Raw genomic sequence first — 20,951 nt, 5'->3', positions numbered from 1 at the left:
AACCCTAAGGACCAAATGGAAGGATTAAAACACATGTCTTTGTAATTCACCAAGTCAATCCATGGTAACCATGACAACAGTAGTGGGGGTGTTGAACAATATAGAACATGTCCTAGTTAGTGTCCTATTGCTGTGATGAAATATTATGACCAAGGCACTTATAAAGGAAGATATTCAATTAGGCTCCTGCTTACAGTTTCAGAGAGTGAGTCCACAACTGTTATAGTGGGGTAGTGGGGAATATACTGACAGATAGGCACGGTGCTGGAGCAGTAGTTAAGAGCTTACATCCTGAGCCACAGGCAGCAGGCAGAGAGAGAGAGAGAGAGAGAGAGAGAGAGAGAGAGAGAGAGAGAGAGAGAGAGAGAGAGAGAGAGAGAGAGCTAGAGCTAGACTGGGCCTAGTGTACGCCCAGTACATACTTCCTCCAACAAAGACACACCTCTTAATCCTTCCCAAACAGTTCTACTAACTGGGGACCTAGCATCAAACCATCATAGGGAGTGTCACCTATTGAGATACTCAGAGCAGCAAGACTAGAAGCTAGAAGTCAGGGGTTATTGCCAAAATGGTGGTGGCATGGTCAAGTAAGTGAAGGTACTGGGAAGAATTGACTATTGGGACATTGACTACTACAGCTGACTACTCTCCATTGCTGTTTTGAACTCAGAAGTGTTCTAAGTGTAGTAGCAAGCTCTGTGCCCAGGCATGGACACTCTGAATATTGGGAATACAGGCTTTTTGTTTTATTACAGGGTCAAATGTTTTGCTGGCATTTTCTCCAAAGGAAATGGCATTTAATCAATTTTTAAGGCACAGCATTAATGACTAGCATGTTAAACACAGTATACGAGGAATAATGGATGGTAGATAGCAGTTACTCAGGGTAGTAGTACCTTTTGGCCTACCCTGTGGGGCTACTGGGTTGCAATTATTTGTCTTAGGGGCCTGGAGTTTGTGACTGTTGCCTGGACCATGTGTCAGCACTCCCCCTACCCTGGCTTGTCAGATCACCACCTCACTATGATCAGGAGTTAGATATTAATTCTCCTATGTTGATCTGTTCCTTTCTTTCCCTCATGCTTCTCAGCAAAGGTTTCTGTACTGCCCAGAGGACAAGGGTGAGGCCAGCAACGTTAAGAAATGAGGACAGACTGTGTAAGAGCCTGGCTTCCCAACAGAGCCCTGTCACTGGTGCTCTTCATGACCAGAACTAAGGGAGGCTAAAGAAAGGCAATAGTCCCTACCTATTCCCACCCAACACCAGTCTTCCTAAGTTTCTGGTCTCATCTGGTGCCCTTATGTCATTTACTATATTTGAAGACAGGTTTAGCCCACAGGTTCAAAGCTGATTTGACACATACCTATAAGCAAAGGTAACTTTATTTCTGCTACAGGCTCTGGTCAGGCTGTCTGTGATTCTCAACCCTTTTTGTGGCTGCTACAGCAGTATCAACTGTAGCCTAACTTCAGTCAAGGCTCAGTCATGCTGTAGTCATAGCAGAAGTTAAAGTTGGTAGGAGGTGGGGGTACTGGGGGAGGATGCTCAGGAATGGGCACATTCTCCAGTTCCAACAACCGCAACTTGGTCTCCATAGTGAGCAGCTGCTCCAGGTCTAGCCGAGTCTGTTCACTCCCCATAGTACTGCCCAGCAGGGCACTCAGTCCATCTGTCCACAGGTAGAACTAAGGATGGACAGGGCCAACTCTGTGAGGGCCTGTTCATCTGTTCCCCTGCCCATCTGCCCAACAACCTGGCCCAGACTTACATCCCGTTTGGAGGGGGCAATGAAGTTGAGGTATGCTTCTTCCTCCCCATGGTCATAGCTGATGGAGAAGGCCAACTCATAGAGGTCCTAGGAAAGTGGGAGTAAGGACACGGCGCAGGGAACAGGCAGAGAGGGACAGGTGGGGCGGAGCCTCTGACCCTACTGCAGTAGTCACCTTGTTCTGCTTCCCAGAGCCCTTCTCCCGGACATGGGGGCAGTCCTTGCCCATTAGGAGTGCCCTGATGTCAGCCACAGGGACTGTAAAAAAAAGACTTGGCTGACCACCATGGCCTAAGGCTGACCCGAGATATGGGGCCTACAGGGAGAGGGAGCAGGGTAGGAGCCTGAGCCCTGCCCTCCTTACGTTGTTCAGTTAGGCTTTCTAAGGTGGGAGGGTTGGCGCCCTCCTCCACATCGCCATACTGCAGTACTTTATGGTTGGGGGATAAACAGCAAAACCATAGCTTGTCTGCAGAAAAGAGGAGTGATGAGAAGGGCTCTGACCCCAGATAATCCCCCTCCTCACACCTTTAGCCCATTCAGAGACCCTGGCGTCTCCGGCTGCTGATCTTGCGGAAGAGCATTCCCTCACAGAGTCGGAGCAAACGCTGCTGGCGGATTAAACCCATGAGCTCTGGCTTCAGCTTCTCTCGGAGCTCCCTGGATGATTGAGAGTCATTAACCAGGGCTAACCTGGAGCATGGCCCAGTGCACTGGGGAAGGTGGGGACTGAGACTGGGGGTCCCTACCAACTTACAAGATAGGAGGGGCCAATGTGCCCTCTTGGTGCAGCCGCTCTGTCTGTCGCAGCCTCAACACTTCCCCATAGGTGAGGGCATTTACTTTGGTTCGAAAGAGCTCCAGAGAGGTGGGCTTCAGAGCCAGGGTACGGGCTAGCTGTTCCCGAACCACCTGCATTACCTAGAACCAGCCAAGCTCAGTGTAGGTCCTATGTTCAGGACCCCTTCCCAGAGGACCCCCTGGTCTTGCTGTTTCCATCCCACCCACCTTGTCAAAATCCTCCTGTGTTGCCCGCATTTCCTTCCAGGTCTTATTCAGCAGCTGGATAGCCACACAAAAGAGCTCATGGAAACTGTGGTCTTGGCTGAAGAACATGGGTGAGAAGTCCTGGGCGGTCTCGGAGCCTGGGGCAGGGGGGCAGGAGGGGCTCAGGGAGAAAGCATCTACAGCCCCTGGCCCTCTCTGCCCTTCCGTCCCCTGTCCCCAAATACACCAGATCCAGCCCAACTCACAAGGCTCCCCAACATGGAGCAGCTCACACAGCAACACTGTCAGCTGAATGCTGCTCCGGGCAAAGGGGCATTCATGCTTGTCCTCTCGGCTACTGTTCTCCAACACGAACTGAGGCAGTGGGAGTAGAGAATGGTAACAGGATCTCCATGGAGACCCTGATGAAGTTGAGCTGCTGCCCCATCCCCCTGCCCCAGCCTGTTACTAACCCGACTGTATGCACTAGGCGCATGTCTGGAGAAGTAGAGCATGTTGTCCAGGGCCAGTAGGCCAGGGGGCACACGTTCCAGGTCCTGGGCCGGGCTGCTATTCTACAGACGAGAGTGCAGGCAGCTCAGGAAGGGCCACAGTCCTAGAATAACTGTAGCCTGGAAGGAGGTTTGGATGGGAACTATGGCAGGGGTAACTCACGGAGAAGCCTAGCTTGCGGAACTCTCGGACACAGAGAGACCGGCGGCGGTCAGCACTCAGGCCTGTGCCCAAGGACTCCCCGTCTGGTTCAAAGGCTGCCTGGCGCAGGGCCTGTAGCTGCTCCCGCTGCTCCTAAAGTTAATGGGAAGGGGCATGTCAAGATCATAGATTGAAAGCAAAATTCTAGGTGACCCTCCAGCCTTTGTACCCCTTGCACCTGGCTGTAGGGATCAAGGGGTGTCCGCATACGTGGCTCCAGCAGCCCCAGTGTTAGAGCCTGCAGCACATACAAGTGATGAGCCATCTCGTCACCCATGGGTGCTGCACTGTGGATGATGTTCTGGAAGACAACCAGGCTTGAGTGAGACTTGCTGGGAAAGGAAGACTGAGGGGAGGGTCTCCCTGGCCTGGCCCATCCTACCTTGTAGATGAACTGGCGAAGATTCTTCTTCCATAGGCAGTCAAGCATGTCCTGCAGTGGGTGAGAAGGAACCCAGTTTTTTTTTTTTTTGCTCTAAGTTGGAGCACAGCATGCACTAGCTGCTGTTCTTCATTTAGTCACCATGGACTCACCTTACGCTCAGCAGGGCTGGCCCCCTGCAGCAGGGCTGTCAGCAGTGCCATAGCCTTGGTTTGCAGCTGCTGGTTCATTCTGTGGTAAGAAAGAAGAGGCTCAGCTATCCATCTGGAGTCTAGGACTGCTTCCCTTGTTCATACTATAGCCTGAGGCTTACACCTGCAGGTGCACTAGCAGCCTGTCTAGTGGCACCTCACTCTTCACCAGCTGGCCCAGGGTAGGGCTGCTCAGGGTCACACTCTCCAGTAGCCTGAGGGCCAGGGGCTGCACAGAGGCATCCATCAAGTTCATGTTCACATAAGATACCACCTGTAAAGGACAGAGGGTGTCATTATCACTCACGAGGACTAGACGCTGGCACTACTCCATTGCCCCTGGAAAGGGACACACACCTTCCTGACAAAGGAAATGCTGAGTGTCTCCCAAGACACTACTCCGTGTTCCATGAGCTCCAGGAAAGCCCTTAGCCCAAGGGCCAGCATCTCCCCTAGGCTACAGAGAACATCTGGGGATGAAGAGGATCAGAGCAAGATTTCCAAGCCCTACCATGTCCCCCAGTCCACCTGGGCCCAGTGCTCACTCATCCCCATTTTCAATGATGGTGCTTAATTTCTGAAGCCCATCACGACTGATGACCTCCTGGGCAAAGGTCATGTCTGAGGCCAGCGGGACCAGGTTTCTCAGGACTTCACAGCACCCTTCACGACTCGCATTCTGCAGCCTACTCAGTAGCTGCTGGGCCTTCAGATCCTGCCAAGAGCAGTAGAGGAGAGATGGAGTGGTTAAAGAATAACTGCAGCTGTGATGGTCTGGGTGTCCACTAGGTGGGGCACTAAGGAGCTGGGGCCTTCAGACCAGCTGCAGAGGGACGGTCTTAGGCAGTAAAGTTACCCAGCAGAGGGGTAGGAAAAGAGGAGAGGGCTGAAGAGAGCATTACTGGGGCAGTACTGAGGCACAGGATGCTTCCATTCTTGATCTCCGAGCGGTTCTGGAGGGAACAGCAGAAAGGAGCGCAGTTAAGGACTCTGGAATAGTTACCTGGATCCTCAATTTGTGGGGTGGGAGCTTGTCAGTAAAAGCTCATATTCAGAGCAGGGAGAATGAATATATGGAATCAAAACCAGGTGAGTTAAAGGGATCCTGGGGAATGTGGGGCTAGGAGGGGGCTCACATTCTCTGTGATGTATTTCCTGTGCCCATCAGCAAACTGAAGGGCATAGTGCTCCGGATGAGTCAGGCTCCACCTGTAGAGCAGGAAACTGCCAGGAACATCCAGGGGCGCCTCTTCCACCTGCCCCTCCCCCACTTTGCCCAGGCTTGCCGCACTTACGTGTCACACACCTCCTTCAGAACAGTGGCCAGGGGCTTTGCCTGCAAGTGGAATTGTCACACAAGGTGCGAGGGTAAGGAGTTGGGGTGAGGGACTGCTGGGAGGGGTGGGGTGGGCTGGCCAGAGGGAAAAGAAACAACCCAGAAATGAGAGGCGAAGTTCGGACAGTCCCATTGACCTGGTCTAGCTGGATAAGCTGTGGGATGGCGTCAGACATCTGAACGGCAATCTTCACCACATTCCGCGGGGGCGCCATAGTCCAGCCGCCGTGGCCGTGCCACCTCCCGCCGTGGGTGCAACTGATCTAGGGTCTAGGAAGACCTTCCTCTGTCTAGAGTCTGGCTTCGGTGGCCTGCATTCACAGTTCAGGCTCCTACTCCTGGTCGGGCTCCGAGGCCTTCCCAAAGGAGCCTGTTAGTTCCGGGTTAATCTCAGGGGTAGGAGGGTAGGACCCCGCCTGCCCTGACCTGCTCCGCCCCTCTGAGAAGGCCTGGCCCCGCCCACACTAAAGGTGCAGCAGGTTGAGGCTCCAACACAGCAGCCACACCTCCCATTCCAGTAAAGTGACCCACCCAGTCCCAGCAATCCCAGGAAGGGGCCCCAAAGAACCAGATCAGAGATAGCCTTAGGCATGTCTTTATTCACTTGAATGCTGTACAAATATTACAATTTCCTTTTACTGAAAAAAGTATAAAAATAATCTTTATATAGGAATTCATTCGTTACTGTAAATCTTTCTAAATCTCTGCAATGGCTCTAAATGAGGGTAAGTGAATAAGTGGAAGTGAAGGAGAATGGAGGGCAGGAGGTGGAGCCACTCCAGGTACCAACCCACCCAGACTCCTAGCTAGACACACCGATTCCCTATTAATCCACTCCATGGCTACCCAGAGATCCCAGGACTCAGGGCATAGCTGAGAGAGGTCCAGAAGCTGCAGGGTGAGCAGGAAGGAAGGAAGGGAGATTGCTGGCAACCAACCAGCTCCCCCTCCTTTCTGAACCTTCGTAGTGACTGGTAGTAACAGGGCAGAAATGCCACTGAGTGGCAGCTGAGCCTGGCTGGAGAAGGCTCCAAGAAAGAAAAGGCAAACGGTTTGGCTCCATGTAGACGGCTGAGCTCTCTGTCCAGCTATGCTAGCACAGTTACAAGTACCAGTACAAGACAGAAGAGCACTGCCAGAACTGAGCAACCAGAAAAGGCCAAGTAAACCAAGAGTTGGGCTCTCGGGGTCAGGGCGAGGGTAGGGGGCAGTTCCTAGTTGGCTCCCAGCCCAGACAGTCTGGGTTGCAGCTGCACAGGACATATCCCTGTAAGTCAGAGTTTGAGAACAGGAACATCAAAGAGATCACAGACACCTTCACTCTCGTCCAGGTTGTAGATGTAATCGTGGTCTCCGGGAGGTGGAGAAAGTCGGAGGAGGGGGGCAAACACTGCAGAAAGCATTAGGCTGAGATCTTAGGCCAAGACCCCCCAGCAGTCACCCAACCCATGCTCACAGCTACCCCAATCTTCCTGGACTACCCACCTTCTGAAGACATCAATTCTTCCAGCAGCTCGGAGCTCATGCACTCTGGGAATGAACATAATTCATTCAGTTTCTGGCTCTCACCTCTCCACCCACCAAAGCCCAAGAATGAGACCCACATACACTGCTATTAGGAGCCTCACCCTTTTTCTGGGATACCAAGCATATATCCATAGAAGGGAACCCAGAACTCAACTATGCTTCTTACTCCTATTCACTGCATCCATTCAAAAGCAGGAACAACCTACCTCTTGTGGGGTCGAAGATTTCTGACAGCTCTTTGGGGAGATCCAGAACTGAAAGAGAAGAAAGCCAAGCTCAAAGGAAGTTCAGCTGGGTTCTACTGTGGTTCAACTTCAGATCATATACCACTAAGCCCCAGGGCTCTACACATTTCCTTAGGTGTTTTATCTGCTTTGGTGCTGAGCCAAGGCTACCAAAGGTCCACTGCAGGTGACAAGCACAGCCATTCTAATTCAAAGGCACAGCAGACTCCCTTTTTGAGTCAGCAGTGCACACTTTCTCTAATAGAAGATGCCCCTTCTACTCACGACCGCCTCTAATTCCAGCTCCAGGGGTATCCAATGCTGCCTCCTGAGGTACACACACACACACAGCAGTTTTTAAAAGTTTCTAGGGGCGGAGGCAATGAGATATTGCAGTGAGTGCACGTGTTTGGAACACTGGCATCCTAAGGCCAATTCCTGGAAGAATGCATAATCTCTCCATCCCCAGTACTTTTTGTTGTTGCTGGTGACATGCTCTCATACCACTGAGCTGTATCCCCAGCTACATTTACACACTGAGAAATACCAATCAGGATTGCATTGCTGAAAGATCATTCCATTTGTGAGAATAAAAAGGATGGGTTAGTGGGTTTAACAGGCAATAGCCCCTGCATGGAATAAACCAACCCACCAGGGAAGATGTGCCTTCTGGTGCAATAGTGGCATAACTTAGGAGGGTAACCAACCCCTTTACTTGGCTTTGAGATCAGCCCCACAGGTATAATTCATGCCTGATACTGTAAACCTTGCAAAAGTCCATAGCTAGAGAGATCGTTGATCCTAGGGGAGAACTTAGTACTGTTGCCTTGCTAATTAATATGCTTATCAAACTGCCTCCTAAATTTTCATGCTTACATGTTGCTTAGAGAAAATGGCAGGAGTCAATGCAGAAATTCCTGATAAACTGCTGAGATTAGGTTGAGTGCTCAGCCCAAGGTTCAGGAAATATAACTAAAGAGGGTATACAGAAATATTGTACAGTGGCCTGTGGGTTCTGATCCCAGGCCTCCTACTATGGCAGTCATGGGTAGAACTGAAGAAGAGAGATCACCAAGAGGCCAGTTTGTTGAGGAAGCATAAGTAAAGTCTCACAACAGGCCATTCTGATGTTCTGCTTCCTGAGTCAGAACTCACCAGACATTCCAATCTGTTTCCTTTTTACAGTGTTTTGACGCAGCCATTATAGATGGGGAGGTGGCAAACTTGGCTGTTTGTTTTGGTTCTTTGATTTAAATGACAACATAGAAAAAAAAATTGTACAAACCATAGGATGGGAAGAGTGTTGTGAAATACTGTCTTTTGGATACAACATGGCCATTGTACTGTGAACTCACAAGCATCTATGGTATCTATACAAGACCAAGCCATCCAACTAGCTGGAAAAGAGGCAGTCACTTTTCTTTGGATCTGTGCATACATGGAGTGCTAATTAGAATGAAGAGAACATGAAAATGGAAGAGAAGGTACTAGGAGGGCAAAGGGGGTCATTTTGTAAATGGTCAAAAAGAGCTGATTGTGGCATACATTCTTTAATCCCACACGGCAGGAGGCAGAGGCCAGCCTCGTCTACAGAGTAAGTTCTGGGACAGCTACATAGAAACCCGGTCTTAAAAAGGACAAAACAAAAAACAAAAACAAAAAAAAAAACACCCCCACATTGTATAGATATCTGAAATTACCAGTAGATAAATAAGATATAGATAAAATGTTCTAAAAGATTACTATAAATCTAAAATTAAAATGGTGTATAGTTTTTGGTGTGCTGAAGATGTAAGAGGGATGAGAAGGTACTAGGAGGGCAAAGAGGGTCATTTTGTAAATGGTCAAAATATAGAGAGCTGGCTGTGGCACGCATCTTTTAATCCCATACAGACTTCACAAACTTTACCTAACCCATGTAAGGTGGGTAGCAGAACTGGGATGATACAGAGGTATCTCAAGCCTGTTGGTGATTAGAGCTAGCTGATAAGAGTCCACAAAGAACTTGAAAGGCAAACTGGAAGCAGGATGGTTAAGTTCAGTTGAGGTGTCCACCAGATATGCAAGTCGTCTATGGCAGGTGTATAGGAGACTGGGTAAAAGATCTAGACTATGTAGAGGCCGAAACTCAAAATCAGCTCCCTAGAGCTGAGGCCCACCCCAGATATAAAATGGTAAGTACCAATGTTTAAGGAAGTATCAGATGCCAGTGAGGCAGAAAAGCCAAGAGCTGACAGTGAAGACAGAGGAAAGAGCATCAGAAGAGACCAAGAAAGCACCAGGCCTAGACTCTTAGAAACCTGCTGGGCCAGGTACTACACCAAGAACAGCACAGCTACAGCCCTGTGGTGGAGGATTAGCTGACAGACACGGGTGACCAAGGATTACTTTTTAAAGGCATTCATACGTAGAAAGGAAAACAGAATGGTGAGGTGAGTACGAAGAGCAGCAAATCTCAATTAGTGAGGCTTAGTGATGCTCCAAGTGGTGGCAGGAGGGGGGATGAAGTCCCAGAAACGGGCAAGAGGCACAGGCACTGACCTGGAGATTAGGCATCCTTGTCTGGCTGGCAGAGAGCAGAGGTTAGCAGGAAAGGAACTGCCAGCTCCAAGACTCTCCTTGCTGGCCCCCACCCCTCAGTAAGTACTCACCGCCTGTGGGGTCTGCCTTGATGGGCTCAAAGGAGGTAGAAGGGTTGGGTCCAGATGAACTGCTGCTGCTGCTGCTGCTGCTGCTACTGCTGCTGCTGCTGCTGCTACTATCCAGTAGTGCAGAGGACTGCAGAGGTCGAGTGTCCAGTGCTGTCAGGCCCAGTGGGAGTGAACTGAGTTCACCACTGCCCTTGTTCTCAGTTCCAGGGCTACCACTCACTGCAACCACATCCCCAAACCCAAACACAGAGTCAGGAAATAGACCCTACACCTGCCATAGGCTAGATCCTATGACCAGGATGACCACAGTGCTGGTAGCCAAATCCAAGGAGACTTAGTCACCACTAGTTACCAAGAAGCACTAGAAAACATCATTAAAGATAGAGCACATGTCCTGGAGGAGGGAGACTCATGGGGTTGCCAGGATCCATCAGACACTGTCCAATCTGGGATAAACTACCCTACTAATGCTGCCTATATAGTCAAAGCTTCCTTGTTAGAAAGGGCATATTCAGGCAAGTGAGATCCTCGTGAATTAAGACACTCATGGACAAACCTGACCTGAGTTCAAATCCCAGAAATATGAAAGGAGAGAACCAATTCTTTCAAGTTGTCATCTGATCACCTCTGACCTCTACATGCATCCTGTAGCATGTGTCCCCCTCACAAATAAATGAACAGAGTAATTTAAAGGGGCACATTCATTGTAACTCCAAGGAAAGCTAAGTGGGGACCCCAGGAACTTCTAATTCTCAGTATAGCATGCCATGACACAGTTTCTTGTAGGCTCCAAAAAATAAAAAAATAATCCATCACACCTTACCATAGTGTCTCACCTGCAATCTCAGCTGTCTGGCCTGCCACATCTGAGACTTCAGTGCTGCCAAGGACAGGAGTGGGGGTAGTTATCTGGGGGCTGCTTGGACGAGAGGTTTCTTGGGGATGAGCTAAGGCAGGCTTGGGCAGAGGTGGAGGTGTAGACACAGCAGGTGGGCTCTGGAGTAGATCGTCAGGGGGAGGTACGGGCACAGCCACAGGTGGTGAACTCCAGGCCTCCTTGTTCACTAGCAGGACCTCAATGGGACCACTCATGCTCTTTAAGTGAATCTGGTACTTCTTCTGACCATTGAGACCCTGGGAACAAACAGAATTGCAAGCAGGCGTAGCTCCTGCCTGACTGGCTCAGAGCCACACTGTCCTCTCCTCATCTGCCAATCCACCTAGATAACCCTAAACTCCAGGCCTCCCCTACCTGCCCCACCCAGAACTTATCAAGCTTCACAGCCAGTATCCACCCTCAGTTGACACTGCCTTGCAGGGATGAGCACCTACCTCTGGGATGGGCACCTCCAGGCTGGTGCCCGATGGGGCTCGGATAGCAAGGAGGGTATCTCCTAGAATAACAAGGAGAATGTGTCAGGGCCCATGAGCTCATTCAAGTATCTGTTCTTTTCCTGCCTTGTCTGGAGAAAGACAAGTGACCAGAGTCTCTAAGAGACTGAATATTAAGCCTCTACCATCCTAAAGCACTGGGTAAATTCTCTCCTCAAAACCTCATACTCAGTAACCAGAAAACCTCGATGCAAGCACACTTCTTTCTTTCTCCTTTTTGAGGCAGGGTATTTTTATGTAGCCTTGGCTGTCCTGGAACTTGCAAAGTAGACCAGGTTAACCTCAAACTCAAAGATCTGCCCTCCTTTGCCTCCCAAGTGCTGGGATTAAGTATACTTATATTCTGGAATGAGGTCACCAGCCACAGGTACCACCACCTCACTCCTCAAATGATGCTGATTCCTAGAAACAGATGTTCTGACCAAGTTTTTCCAAGACACAAGGAATATCTAATAAATGGTTCCTATATGCACAATGGAACTAAGTACAAATTATAAACGGACACCACCGACCCCTGCATACAAGTATGTAAGATTGTGCACACAAATCTACATGTACAAATTCTCTTTTCCTCTGTGCCACCATTATGCACAAGAACCAAACCCAGAGAACATTGCTGATGAGGGCAAACCTAGGGGACTCTTGTACCCTATGGGTCTCTAAAGAGTCCCAGTGACTTCCAAACTGAGACTTGCTGCCTGGCTTCGGAGTCGGAACTCTGAACCTTCAAGAGTCGGAACTTCTTTTTTGGGCAGTGGACCTAACACTGGGAGCTCCATGGCTTCACTCAGTCCCATCCCTGCCTCCCTCTAACCAGGCTCTGCTCACCAGCAAAGCACCTGCAGATGTCTTCATGAGTCACGTAGGCCAAGGTGTGGGGGTTAAGGAGAACAGCTGATGCCTTTACCACGCCAGATCACAGAAGAGACCCAATGCCTATGCCTATGCCTGCCACACAGCCCTCAGAGGAAATTCTGGAACCTGGGGTCCAAGTGGGTAAGGATCATGGGCTAAGACTGGAAGAGACCAGAGCCTCATGTCTGAATCTGACCAGGGGTTGCAGGCTCATTCTTTCAAGAGGTAAAGGGCCCAGAGCTCTACAGAGCAAAAGCAGCTGAGAGCCCCTTGCCCACTCTCCAGGGCAGGGTCTGCCAGAGGATATCAGCTGTTCTGGACGTCCTCTGCGACATTCCGGATGCTCTGCTGCACCCACACCTTGTGCTGGTCAAGTTCTTGCTCCCGCTGCTGTAGCTCCTCGATCTCTGCCTTGAGCTCAATCAGTTTGTCGGCAATCTCCCGGGTATTGCAACCTGGCCCGACGCCCCTGAACCACAGGAGTGAGAGACTGAGTGGGATCCTTAAGAACTCTGGGTCCCTGCCCTCTTCTCTCTCCGATGACCATCATCCCACACCCCTGACACTTCTGCCCTCCCAAACATCCCTACTCACTTCCACTGGATGCTGTTCTTGGATTTTTTCTCGATCAGACCAATACCTTCCAACACGTTGGTGATGTCGTAAATCCGCCGTTTCTGGCGTACAGCAAGAGTGTCGGCTGCCTGGCAGGTAGAAGAGAATGGAGAATGCTAGCCCCACTCCTAAGTGTGCACCCTGATTCATTTAGTTTGGAATGGGGGTAGTCTTGTTTCCCAACCCTGGAGTTCCTTCCAATTACTCCAGGAGTGTGTTGGGAAGTCTTGGGAAGAGTTGTGTTCTGATATTCTGATGCTCGTTTCCCTGTACTAGTCACGAAGGGCCACGAGGGCCAGCACCTGCAACCCGGACCTAGACAGAGATGAGGCTCAATGGCTTCAGTGAATGAAAATAACCTCCCGCCTCTCTCGTGTGAGAAAGCACACTGATGGCGGCCAGAGGACTCAGTGGGGCCGCCCCGCTGGTTCCCGCTACTGGTCCAGGCCTGGTCCACCATCTCCCCAGTCGCCCCTCCGCCCGGTCCGCACCAACTTGAGGTCAAGCACGCCGTCCTTGGCTTCCTGCAGAAGCGACACGAACTTGGTGGTGAGAAGTCCCAGACTCTTCTCGTGCCGGCTTGGAGTACCCGGGGGCGGCGGCGCCTGTGGCCCGGCCTCCGCCATCGCGCCTGCCCGCCCGCCAGCCTCCCCTCAGCCAGGCCAGGCCAGGCCGGCGGCGGCACCACTTCCGCTTCCGTTCCTAGTCGCCGGGCCACCGGAGCTATCATTGCTGCTTCCGCTTCCGTCTCGCGCCTTCCCAGGGTATCTGGTGCAATTCCTATCTGTAGATCTTGACGCAAAATTTTGGGGACCATTGACAAATGTACCATTTGCAAAGGAAACGAAAACAACTCCTCAGGACAGCTAAGAAACCTGAAAAATTGTATCGTAGGAAATGGAGGAGGTTAGTGAGCAGTAATGAAGAGGGACCACCCGAATATTCCTTGCTAACTTGCTCCCAAACTACTAACTGCCTGAACACTCCATCTAGCAAAGGGAAGCCATAAGCCACAAGCTTATCCTATTTACTTAAAACTGATCCTAAAGGCTTCTCTGCTGTTCTGAGATAATTCCTGTTGTTCCTGTCAGAACTGCAAGCACTAACAATAAATAGCTTGCTTCGGACTTCTACTATCTACTCTTATTTAGTTCCAGCATTATTTTTCTCTGGCCTCCATGCTACATACAGTTCACAGTGACCTGGAGTCTTGTTTCCAACCACTACTTAGTCCGTGCAAAGGTACTTGCCTGTGTGTGAATATGAGCAAAGCCTTTAAGGCAAGTTTCTGACATATGGGAAGAACTGTATGTTTGCAAGTCTCATTTATCTTTCGATTTTTAAAGGTTTTTATTTTTAATCATTATTTTGATGATGGTGATGGTGGTGGTGGTGGTGGTGGTGGTGGTGGTGGTGGTGGTGGTGGTGATGATGGTGTGTGTATGTGTATGTTTGGGCGCATGTGCACAGGTGCTCAGGTGCTCAGGGAGGGTTAGAAGAGGGTGTCAGATATTTGGGAGCTGGAACTAACAGGCATTTATTAGCTACCAGGTAGGTGCTAGAAATCAAAGTCCTGCAAGAGGAGCAAGTGCTCTTGATCTCTGAGCCATCTTGCCACTTGGCAAGTCTTACTTATTTTTAACATTATCACTTATGGTTATGTCTTTATGGTGGTCAGTTCCTCTTGGACACAAATTCACACTCGTAAGAGAGTAAAACAGGCAGAATTCAGAAGATCTAGTTATAATGGGGCCTGAAATTGGGGTAGTCTTCCTGAGGTATTCATGCTCAGCAAGGATACTTATAGAGGCCTTTGGATATCAATACTGACTCAGAACTTTAGCTTTTCTGGCAGCTTGGAAATGAGGGTCTATTCTGATGGGTAGATTTGGATGGTGCAACATTATCATCGTCTAGTGTCATCTGTGGCTCCCTATCACTTACAGGAACAATATAACCTTTTTTTTTAAGATTTATTTATTATATAGACTGTATTTTTTTTTTTTTTTGGTTCTTTTTTTCGGAGCTGGGGACCGAACCCAGGGCCTTGCGCTTCCTAGGTAAGCGCTCTACCACTGAGCTAAATCCCCAGCCCCCACTGTAGCTGTCTTTACACACACCAGAAGAGGGCATCAGATCTCATTACAGATGGTTGTGAGCCACCATGTGGTTGCTGGGATTTGAACTCAGGACCTCTGGAAGAACAGTCAGTGCTCTTAACCACTGAGCCATCTCTCCAGCCCACAATATAACCTTTACAATCCCTGACTGCCATCTCCCACTATACGTTCACCTCACTACAGGTGATCTTTCCTCTACCAAGGCATATCACTCATCAGTGGTTCTCATACTCTCAAGTTCTTTGCAGCTACTCCAACACTTGGGGGTCATCCTTCAAACCAGCTTGAGGCTAAGTCAGCTTTATGTGTGCATATGTGTTTCCTGAGCACTTAGAAGTCAAGGTATGCTGGTCAAGACTTGGTGATCACGGGGAGTCCACGGCTGCCCCCACCCAACAGGAAGTAGCGCCCAGCTCTCCCCACCTCAGTGCAGTTGCTTTTCCTGTTGGGAATAAAGTGCCAGAGACTCAACTTCCTTCCTTTCTGCTTTGAAGAGGGAGGGGCCTTGAGGGGAAGAAGGGGCTTCTGGGCTGTGAAGTGGGAAAGAGGTTTCCTTGGGGAGAGGAATTTGGCTGGTGGTGCCAAAGGAGCTAGAGTCCCTCAGGTCCCGTGAGCAGTGAGGGTGTGCCCAGTTCTGCAGGAGAGAGAAGGCTATTCTCAAGGCCAAGGCCACTTGCAGAGGAGGGAGAACTGGACACCGGTCAGATCTGGTAAGTTCTGTACCAAACTGTTTGGGGCGTTACAGAGCAGGAAGGGGGACTTACAGTTATGCTGATTCGCAGCCTTTCACTCGGCATCAAAAGAGGTAGAACCCATAACCCCAGAGGACCCCATATCCCAGGTATCCCTTCTAGCTTATGTCCCTCTCTCTTATTTCCTGAAGGGGCTCTGCAAGAACTTTGCTCCTCTTTCTTGGTAGGGTCAAAGGAACATCCACTCTGCCTGAGCTACTGCAGGCTCTCGCCCCCACTCCTACCATATCTGCAGCTTCCTGAGGCACACCATGGACTCAGCAGCCAAGGACAAAATACAACCCAGACTTCTTCCTGGTATGAGCCTTACTGGCTGGACTTGGGGAAGGGTGATGTGAAGACAAATGGGAATGGTGGGTTTTCCTGTCAGGTCTAGCTAGAACTCTATAGGGCCGAAAAGAGTGGGCTGTCCTGAGGAAAACAGAAGGGCAGCAGGTTTGTTAACCACAGACCCTCCCTGACTGACACAACCACCCAGGCTCTTCCTGCCCAAGGCCTGAGTGGCCAGAGCAGGAGAGGGCTGAACAGCTGGCTCGGGGAGCGGCGCTCAAGTGGGCTTCAGGCATCTTCTACAGGCCAGAGCAGCTGACCAGGCTGGGCCAGTACCGAAGCCGTGAAGTACAGCGTAACTATTCCTTGGAAGCGCGAATTAAGGTGGGTAAGGAGCAGCAGTGTTAGAGTGGGCTGTAGGGCTGGCCAGGCCTTACTCGATACCTCTCTCCAAAGTCAGCGGTGCAGTCATACCTGGAAGGTGTGCAGACTGGTGTGTGGCAGCTGACTCAAGCCCTTGAGGCTGTGCAGGGAACACGAGAAGCCCTGAGACAGGCCCATCACTTACTCCAGGGTTTGTCTCAGACCTCACAAACCCTGGAACCCATGAGGGAATGTGTCGTCCAGCACAAACAACTCCAGATCCTGACTCAGTTGTTGCCAAGATTACAAGCAGGTGAGTGGGGTGGGGGGTATGTGGGGAGGGTGGAGGGTAGAGACCCCTGAACTTTAGCTTCTAATAGTCCACAAACACCCATATTGATCAGCGGCTGGGACACTAGGAAAGGAGGTTACATGGAGAGATACACCAGGGACATCCAGGAGATTAATCTCAGCTTCAAAGAATGTAAGAAATAGGCACAATCGGGGTTGGGGATTTAGCTCAGCGGTAGAGCGCTTGCCTAGCAAGAGCAAGGTCCTAGGTTCGATCCCCAGCTCCGAAAAAAAAAAAAGAAATAGGCACAATCACCTCATCTTGCGGTTCTCAAGCTTGGGATGTTAAAGTCAACATGGAAAGTGAATTAAGTGGCTGCAGCCACAGTGGTTTACATACTGAAAGAGTGTTGGCTGTAGCTCTGGTAGAGCATGTGTTTATCATGTACAAGGCCCTAAATTCAATCCCAGGCATCATCCCAAATGACGCATATATACAGAGTACAACACATACCTGTATCCATACAAATATGCATCAATATATATGCACATAAATACCAATAGATATGCACCTATGTTTGACATAAATACCAATAGATAAGCATTTATGTTTGTAAGTATTTCCTAACAAGATCGAAGAGTAACAACTAGCAGCTCTCCAATTTATTTTGTCTGCCTGTCCATTGTGTTTTGAGAATTTTATTTTAAGTGAATGTTTGGAGTGTCTGGATGTATACCACGTTGAGTGCCTGGTACATGCGGGGGTCAGAAAAGGACTTTGATTCCCCTGGAACTGGAGTTACAGGCAGTTGGGAGCTGCCACGTGGCTGCTGAGAATCACAGCAGGTGCTCATAACCACTGAGCCATCCATCTCTCCCATCTGCCACCTTCCTGGAATGCTTGATCTCACGTTTTGTTGGTTCAGGGGTTGACATATGGCCCAACTCTAGGCCTTAGCCTGGATGTTCAGATGAACCAGTGCTTTACTGTGCTTATTATTAAATAGTTAATACATCACACCCATCTCCATACCTCAGCGTCCCTTGCTGTACCCATAGAACAGGAGTGAAGGCTGAGACCTCAAGCCGTCTCCTTTCTTCCTTAGTACCAGCTGCAGTGGCCCACACACAGACCCTGATAGATGCTCAGCGATTCTTGGAGGCATATGTGAACCTGCGGGAGCTAGAGCAGCTGCAAGAGGAGACATGGACACCCTTAGGAGGGCTGGAGTTGCCAATCTTCCAGGAGCTTGGCCTTCTGGCTGAGGCTCTGGGCCAAGCCGTGGAGGCGGCTGCAGGAGCTGCAGGGCGGCTGGCCCGTGAAGATCCAACCCTACTGGTAGCTGCTATTCGAGTGGCAGAGGTGGAGACTGAGCGCACAATCCTGGGACAGGCACCCCGAGACTGGCGGCAGCGATGTCTTCGGGCACTACAGGAAGGCCTGGAGCAGCTCCACTTTGCATCGCCTGTGCTTCCTGAGCCAGGGGCCCTGTCAGGGTGGCTTGAGGCTCTGCAGGTAGCCTTGCCTGCTGAGTTGGCAACAGCTGAAGCACTGGTGGCACCCTGCTGCCCACCAAGCTACCACGTGGTTCGGCTATGGGCCCACACCCTGCACAGTGGCCTGCGCCGTAGCTTGCAGCAACTCCTTTCTGGGCCTGAGCTAGGAGCTGCTGACACCTTTGCCTTGCTGCACTGGGCGCTGCATGTGTACATGGGGTGAGTGTCCTTGGAGAAGCGGGAAGTGGGAAGATTAGAGTCTTAGGATGACATCCTGCTCTCCATCTCTAGGAAGGAAATGATGGGGAACTTGGAGCTGGGGCCTGAGGCCGATGTGTCCCAGCTAGAGCCCCTCTTGACCTCAGAGAACATTGAGCAGCTGGAGGCAGCATTTGTGGCTCAGGTCCAGGTGACTAGTGACTGTCTAGTTGTCTAGTTGAATGTCTTGTCAATACCCTGATATATCTTGCTGCTCCTTAACTCTTTCTTCCCAGGTAAGTGTGGCTCAGTGGCTAAAGAAGGCACTAGATGGGGAGGTTGCCGAATGGAGCCGGGAACAGGAGCCCACCACAGATCCATCCGGTTTCTACCACTCACCAATGCCAGCCATTGTACTGCAGGTAGGTGGGAGGAGCCCAGGGAAGTGGGCAGCTGTCATATGGAACAGGGGGATGGGCGGGCCCAGGAAATGTTGAAAGGCTGCTCTTCCCTGCTTGTAGATCCTGGCTGAAAACATTCAAGTAACCAGTCTGATTAGTGACTCATTGCATCGGCGGGTGCATGACATGGCAGTGTCAGAATTGGGTGCATTCTTGAGAAGGTTTGCCAAGCAGGGGCTCATCTTCAATCTCCAGCCCTGCTCCCAGTCAGCCAAAGGGCTCTGAGTGAACAGGACACACCAGTGTGTGTGTGTGTGTGTGTGTGTGTGTGTGTGTGTGTGTGTGTTTCCTTTAAACACATACTTGGAAGTGGGACAAGAGTTCTGGGGGTGCAGCTGTGGGGGTGCCAGGTTAGCAGCAAACTAAACTCCTCTGCCCACTGCAGTTTCAGTGACTCTCTGATCCGATTTTCCCGAGACCATCTCAGGGGAGAAGCCGTGGCCCCTCACTATGTGCCCTACCTACTGGCTGCCTTCAACCACCAATCAGCATTGAGGTAGTACACTTTCACTAACATCCTTCTGAGTTCCTATAAAACATGGATGCCATCCACACCAGAACTGCTTTGGGCTCACAAAGATGGGGTTCCAATCCTCGCTCTGCTAATTACCAGTTGTAGCATAAGGTACCTGTCACTTTTCTTACTAGTATTACTTGGGTAACAACAAAATAGTCAGAGAATCATATTAGATAAATATGTTAAATCTACTACATCCTTTCATCAAGTACTTATCAAAGCTCTACTCTGTATCAGATGTCTGACATTACGGCTAGGAACAAGAAAGTTTTCCTCCCACTCTTCCTCCTCCTTTGAGACAAGAGTTGCAGTCTTGTCCAGGCTAGCCTCAAACTGGTTCTTTCTTGGCCTCCTCAGGCCTGGCTCTCTTGAGAGTTATGCCCTTTGTGGTGGGCACACAGGGAGGACAGACATACAAGCCGAGACTTTTTACTTCTATCTTGACTAAGATTAACTCCCCTCTAAAACAAAATGACAGGAAGAATAACTTAACTTGAGGTTACATTAGAGGCAAGTCCGCTGGGCATACCCTTCCTAGCCTTACAGAATACCTGAGCCCTTCATAAATTCCTAGCCGCCCTTCCCGCCCCGGCTCCCACCAGATACTGCACCACAAGGTGGCGCCAGAATAGATGACTCTTAGAGGGCCATTGCGAGCCTTGGCCTTGGTCCTGAAGTCGCACTTTTTGGTCCAGATCTTCAGTCTCGGTCCTGCTGCCCGACGGGGAAACTTCCGGGGTCTTAGCTCCAGTCGAAGCCGCTCTGGACGACGTAGAGAGGAGGATCTGCCGCCTGGTTTTGGAAGTACTGCAGGCTGAGCTCCAGGTGAGTTTGCCATCCCAGTCTGGATGGTAATTTGAAGGGGAAACACGGTATATTTATGGTGGTCTTTGCGGGACCCGGATCATTTCTCTAGCCCCATCTTTGCTATGCTTTTCCTAGCCCCTGTTCGCCGCTCTGCCCTCGCGCCGATGGCTATTGAGTTCCGAGTTGCTGGACAGTGTGTATGAGCAGACATTGCACTTCTGCAAGGACTTCTGGCGCGTACGGAAGCCTGCTGTTCAGGTAGGGCGGGGAGAGGAAAGCTGGGGAAGAGGCAGTGCTGGTGGGACCCTGCATTCAAACTGGTTACCGTCTTCCAGCTGCTGCTGACGGAGACGGAACGAACCGTGGTGTTGCATTACCTCAGGGCGCTGATGCAGGGCCGCCTAGTGTGCCGCGGTGCGGACGAGCGGAGCCAGGCGGCTGAGCGCCTTCAGCACGATGCTGCTCAGCTTAAAGAGCTTTTCCTTGGTTTGGTGAGAGCTCGTTGGGAGGGCAGACAGTCGAGAATCTTTGAAGTCGGGTGGGAGTCGAGGGCCGGCTAGAAACCCTGTTCCCACGTGTTCAGGGCCTGGAGGAGAGCGCTCACTGCGCGCCCGTCCTGCTCGCGCTGAGGGAACTGCTCAACCTCCACGACCCCACACTGCTTGGCCTCGAGGTGGCAGGCCTGAGGCAACAATTTCCCGACGTGAGGTACGAGGAAGGGGACAGGGGAGGAGCAGCCCAGGAGGACGAGGGCTGGGCTGATGGTGGTGATATTCCTGCAGCGAGGATCATGTCTCTGCCCTCTTGGACCTGCGCGGAGACGTGTCCCGAGAGCATCGTCAGGCAGCACTCAGTTCGCTGCAGGCCGGTCCACCGCCTTCACCTTCCACCGGCCGCCGGGCACTCTTCAGCCTGGTACCGACGCCTACGCCCTCTCTGTCCTCCTGCCTCCCCTCGGGTCCCTGCTCCTGACACCCATCTGTTTGTGTAATAAAGCCACGTTTACCGCACGTCTGAATTTATGTGTTGGGG

At 50.8% G+C, this 20,951-nt stretch overlaps 3 protein-coding genes and 2 non-coding genes across 19 annotated transcripts; 3 read left to right on the top strand and 2 right to left on the bottom strand.

Annotated features, from left to right (window-relative positions):
• Window positions 1–1,365: 1,365 nt before the first annotated feature.
• Window positions 1,366–5,807, bottom strand: Elmo3 (engulfment and cell motility 3). Of its 5 annotated transcripts, none has more exons than XM_039097605.2 (20): window positions 5,517–5,807; window positions 5,339–5,379; window positions 5,180–5,267; window positions 4,946–4,996; window positions 4,589–4,758; window positions 4,401–4,500; window positions 4,166–4,317; window positions 4,005–4,083; window positions 3,853–3,903; window positions 3,649–3,771; window positions 3,432–3,563; window positions 3,230–3,331; window positions 3,023–3,131; window positions 2,778–2,914; window positions 2,527–2,690; window positions 2,317–2,429; window positions 2,134–2,238; window positions 1,945–2,027; window positions 1,770–1,856; window positions 1,366–1,686 (listed from the first exon to the last, which is right to left on the bottom strand). In XM_039097605.2, exons 1-20 carry the CDS (start codon window positions 5,592–5,594, stop codon window positions 1,474–1,476), a joined length of 2,178 nt encoding a protein of 725 aa, XP_038953533.1. In that variant the 5' UTR covers window positions 5,595–5,807; the 3' UTR covers window positions 1,366–1,473. The 5 variants fall into 5 exon arrangements, 3 of the variants coding, with proteins under 3 accessions (XP_038953533.1, NP_001025199.1, XP_038953534.1); NM_001030028.1 differs by having other exon boundaries at window positions 5,180–5,252; window positions 5,517–5,729; XR_005496634.2 differs by lacking the exons at window positions 1,945–2,027; window positions 2,134–2,238 and having other exon boundaries at window positions 1,644–1,686; window positions 2,298–2,429.
• Mir328 (microRNA 328) lies at window positions 2,916–2,999 on the top strand. Its single transcript, NR_031775.1, has one exon. It is a non-coding gene; the product is annotated as a microRNA 328 (primary transcript).
• On the top strand, window positions 3,465–3,573 carry Mir6318 (microRNA 6318). Its single transcript, NR_106688.1, has one exon. It is a non-coding gene; the product is annotated as a microRNA 6318 (primary transcript).
• Window positions 5,808–5,958: 151 nt separating the features above from the next.
• E2f4 (E2F transcription factor 4) lies at window positions 5,959–13,355 on the bottom strand. 2 transcript variants are annotated; one of them, NM_001271345.1, is made up of 10 exons: window positions 13,135–13,355; window positions 12,623–12,732; window positions 12,336–12,497; window positions 12,002–12,045; window positions 11,114–11,175; window positions 10,618–10,915; window positions 9,782–10,000; window positions 7,113–7,160; window positions 6,865–6,909; window positions 5,959–6,769 (listed from the first exon to the last, which is right to left on the bottom strand). In NM_001271345.1, exons 1-10 carry the CDS (start codon window positions 13,267–13,269, stop codon window positions 6,654–6,656), a joined length of 1,239 nt encoding a protein of 412 aa, NP_001258274.1. In that variant the 5' UTR covers window positions 13,270–13,355; the 3' UTR covers window positions 5,959–6,653. The 2 variants fall into 2 exon arrangements, with proteins under 2 accessions (NP_001258274.1, XP_006255495.1); XM_006255433.4 differs by having other exon boundaries at window positions 9,782–9,931; window positions 13,135–13,290.
• A 56-nt stretch (window positions 13,356–13,411) lies between these two features.
• On the top strand, window positions 13,412–20,929 carry Exoc3l1 (exocyst complex component 3-like 1). 10 transcript variants are annotated; one of them, XM_017601219.3, is made up of 15 exons: window positions 13,412–13,549; window positions 15,002–15,105; window positions 15,683–15,812; window positions 15,994–16,169; window positions 16,242–16,461; window positions 17,546–18,155; window positions 18,228–18,345; window positions 18,431–18,556; window positions 18,656–18,756; window positions 18,981–19,091; window positions 19,808–19,937; window positions 20,055–20,177; window positions 20,255–20,410; window positions 20,503–20,627; window positions 20,702–20,929. In XM_017601219.3, exons 3-15 carry the CDS (start codon window positions 15,767–15,769, stop codon window positions 20,889–20,891), a joined length of 2,232 nt encoding a protein of 743 aa, XP_017456708.1. In that variant the 5' UTR covers window positions 13,412–13,549; window positions 15,002–15,105; window positions 15,683–15,766; the 3' UTR covers window positions 20,892–20,929. The 10 variants fall into 10 exon arrangements, 9 of the variants coding, with proteins under 9 accessions (XP_017456708.1, XP_017456711.1, XP_063133980.1 ...); XM_017601222.3 differs by lacking the exon at window positions 15,002–15,105; XM_063277910.1 differs by lacking the exon at window positions 13,412–13,549 and having other exon boundaries at window positions 14,682–15,105.
• Window positions 20,930–20,951: the final 22 nt, after the last annotated feature.

The sequence above is a fragment of the Rattus norvegicus genome, chromosome 19, assembly GCF_036323735.1.
Source record: "Rattus norvegicus strain BN/NHsdMcwi chromosome 19, GRCr8, whole genome shotgun sequence".
Taxonomy (NCBI): Eukaryota; Metazoa; Chordata; class Mammalia; order Rodentia; family Muridae; genus Rattus; species Rattus norvegicus.
The sequence above is the reverse complement of the archived record's forward strand: the minus strand, read 5'-3'. Positions and strand labels throughout refer to the sequence as shown.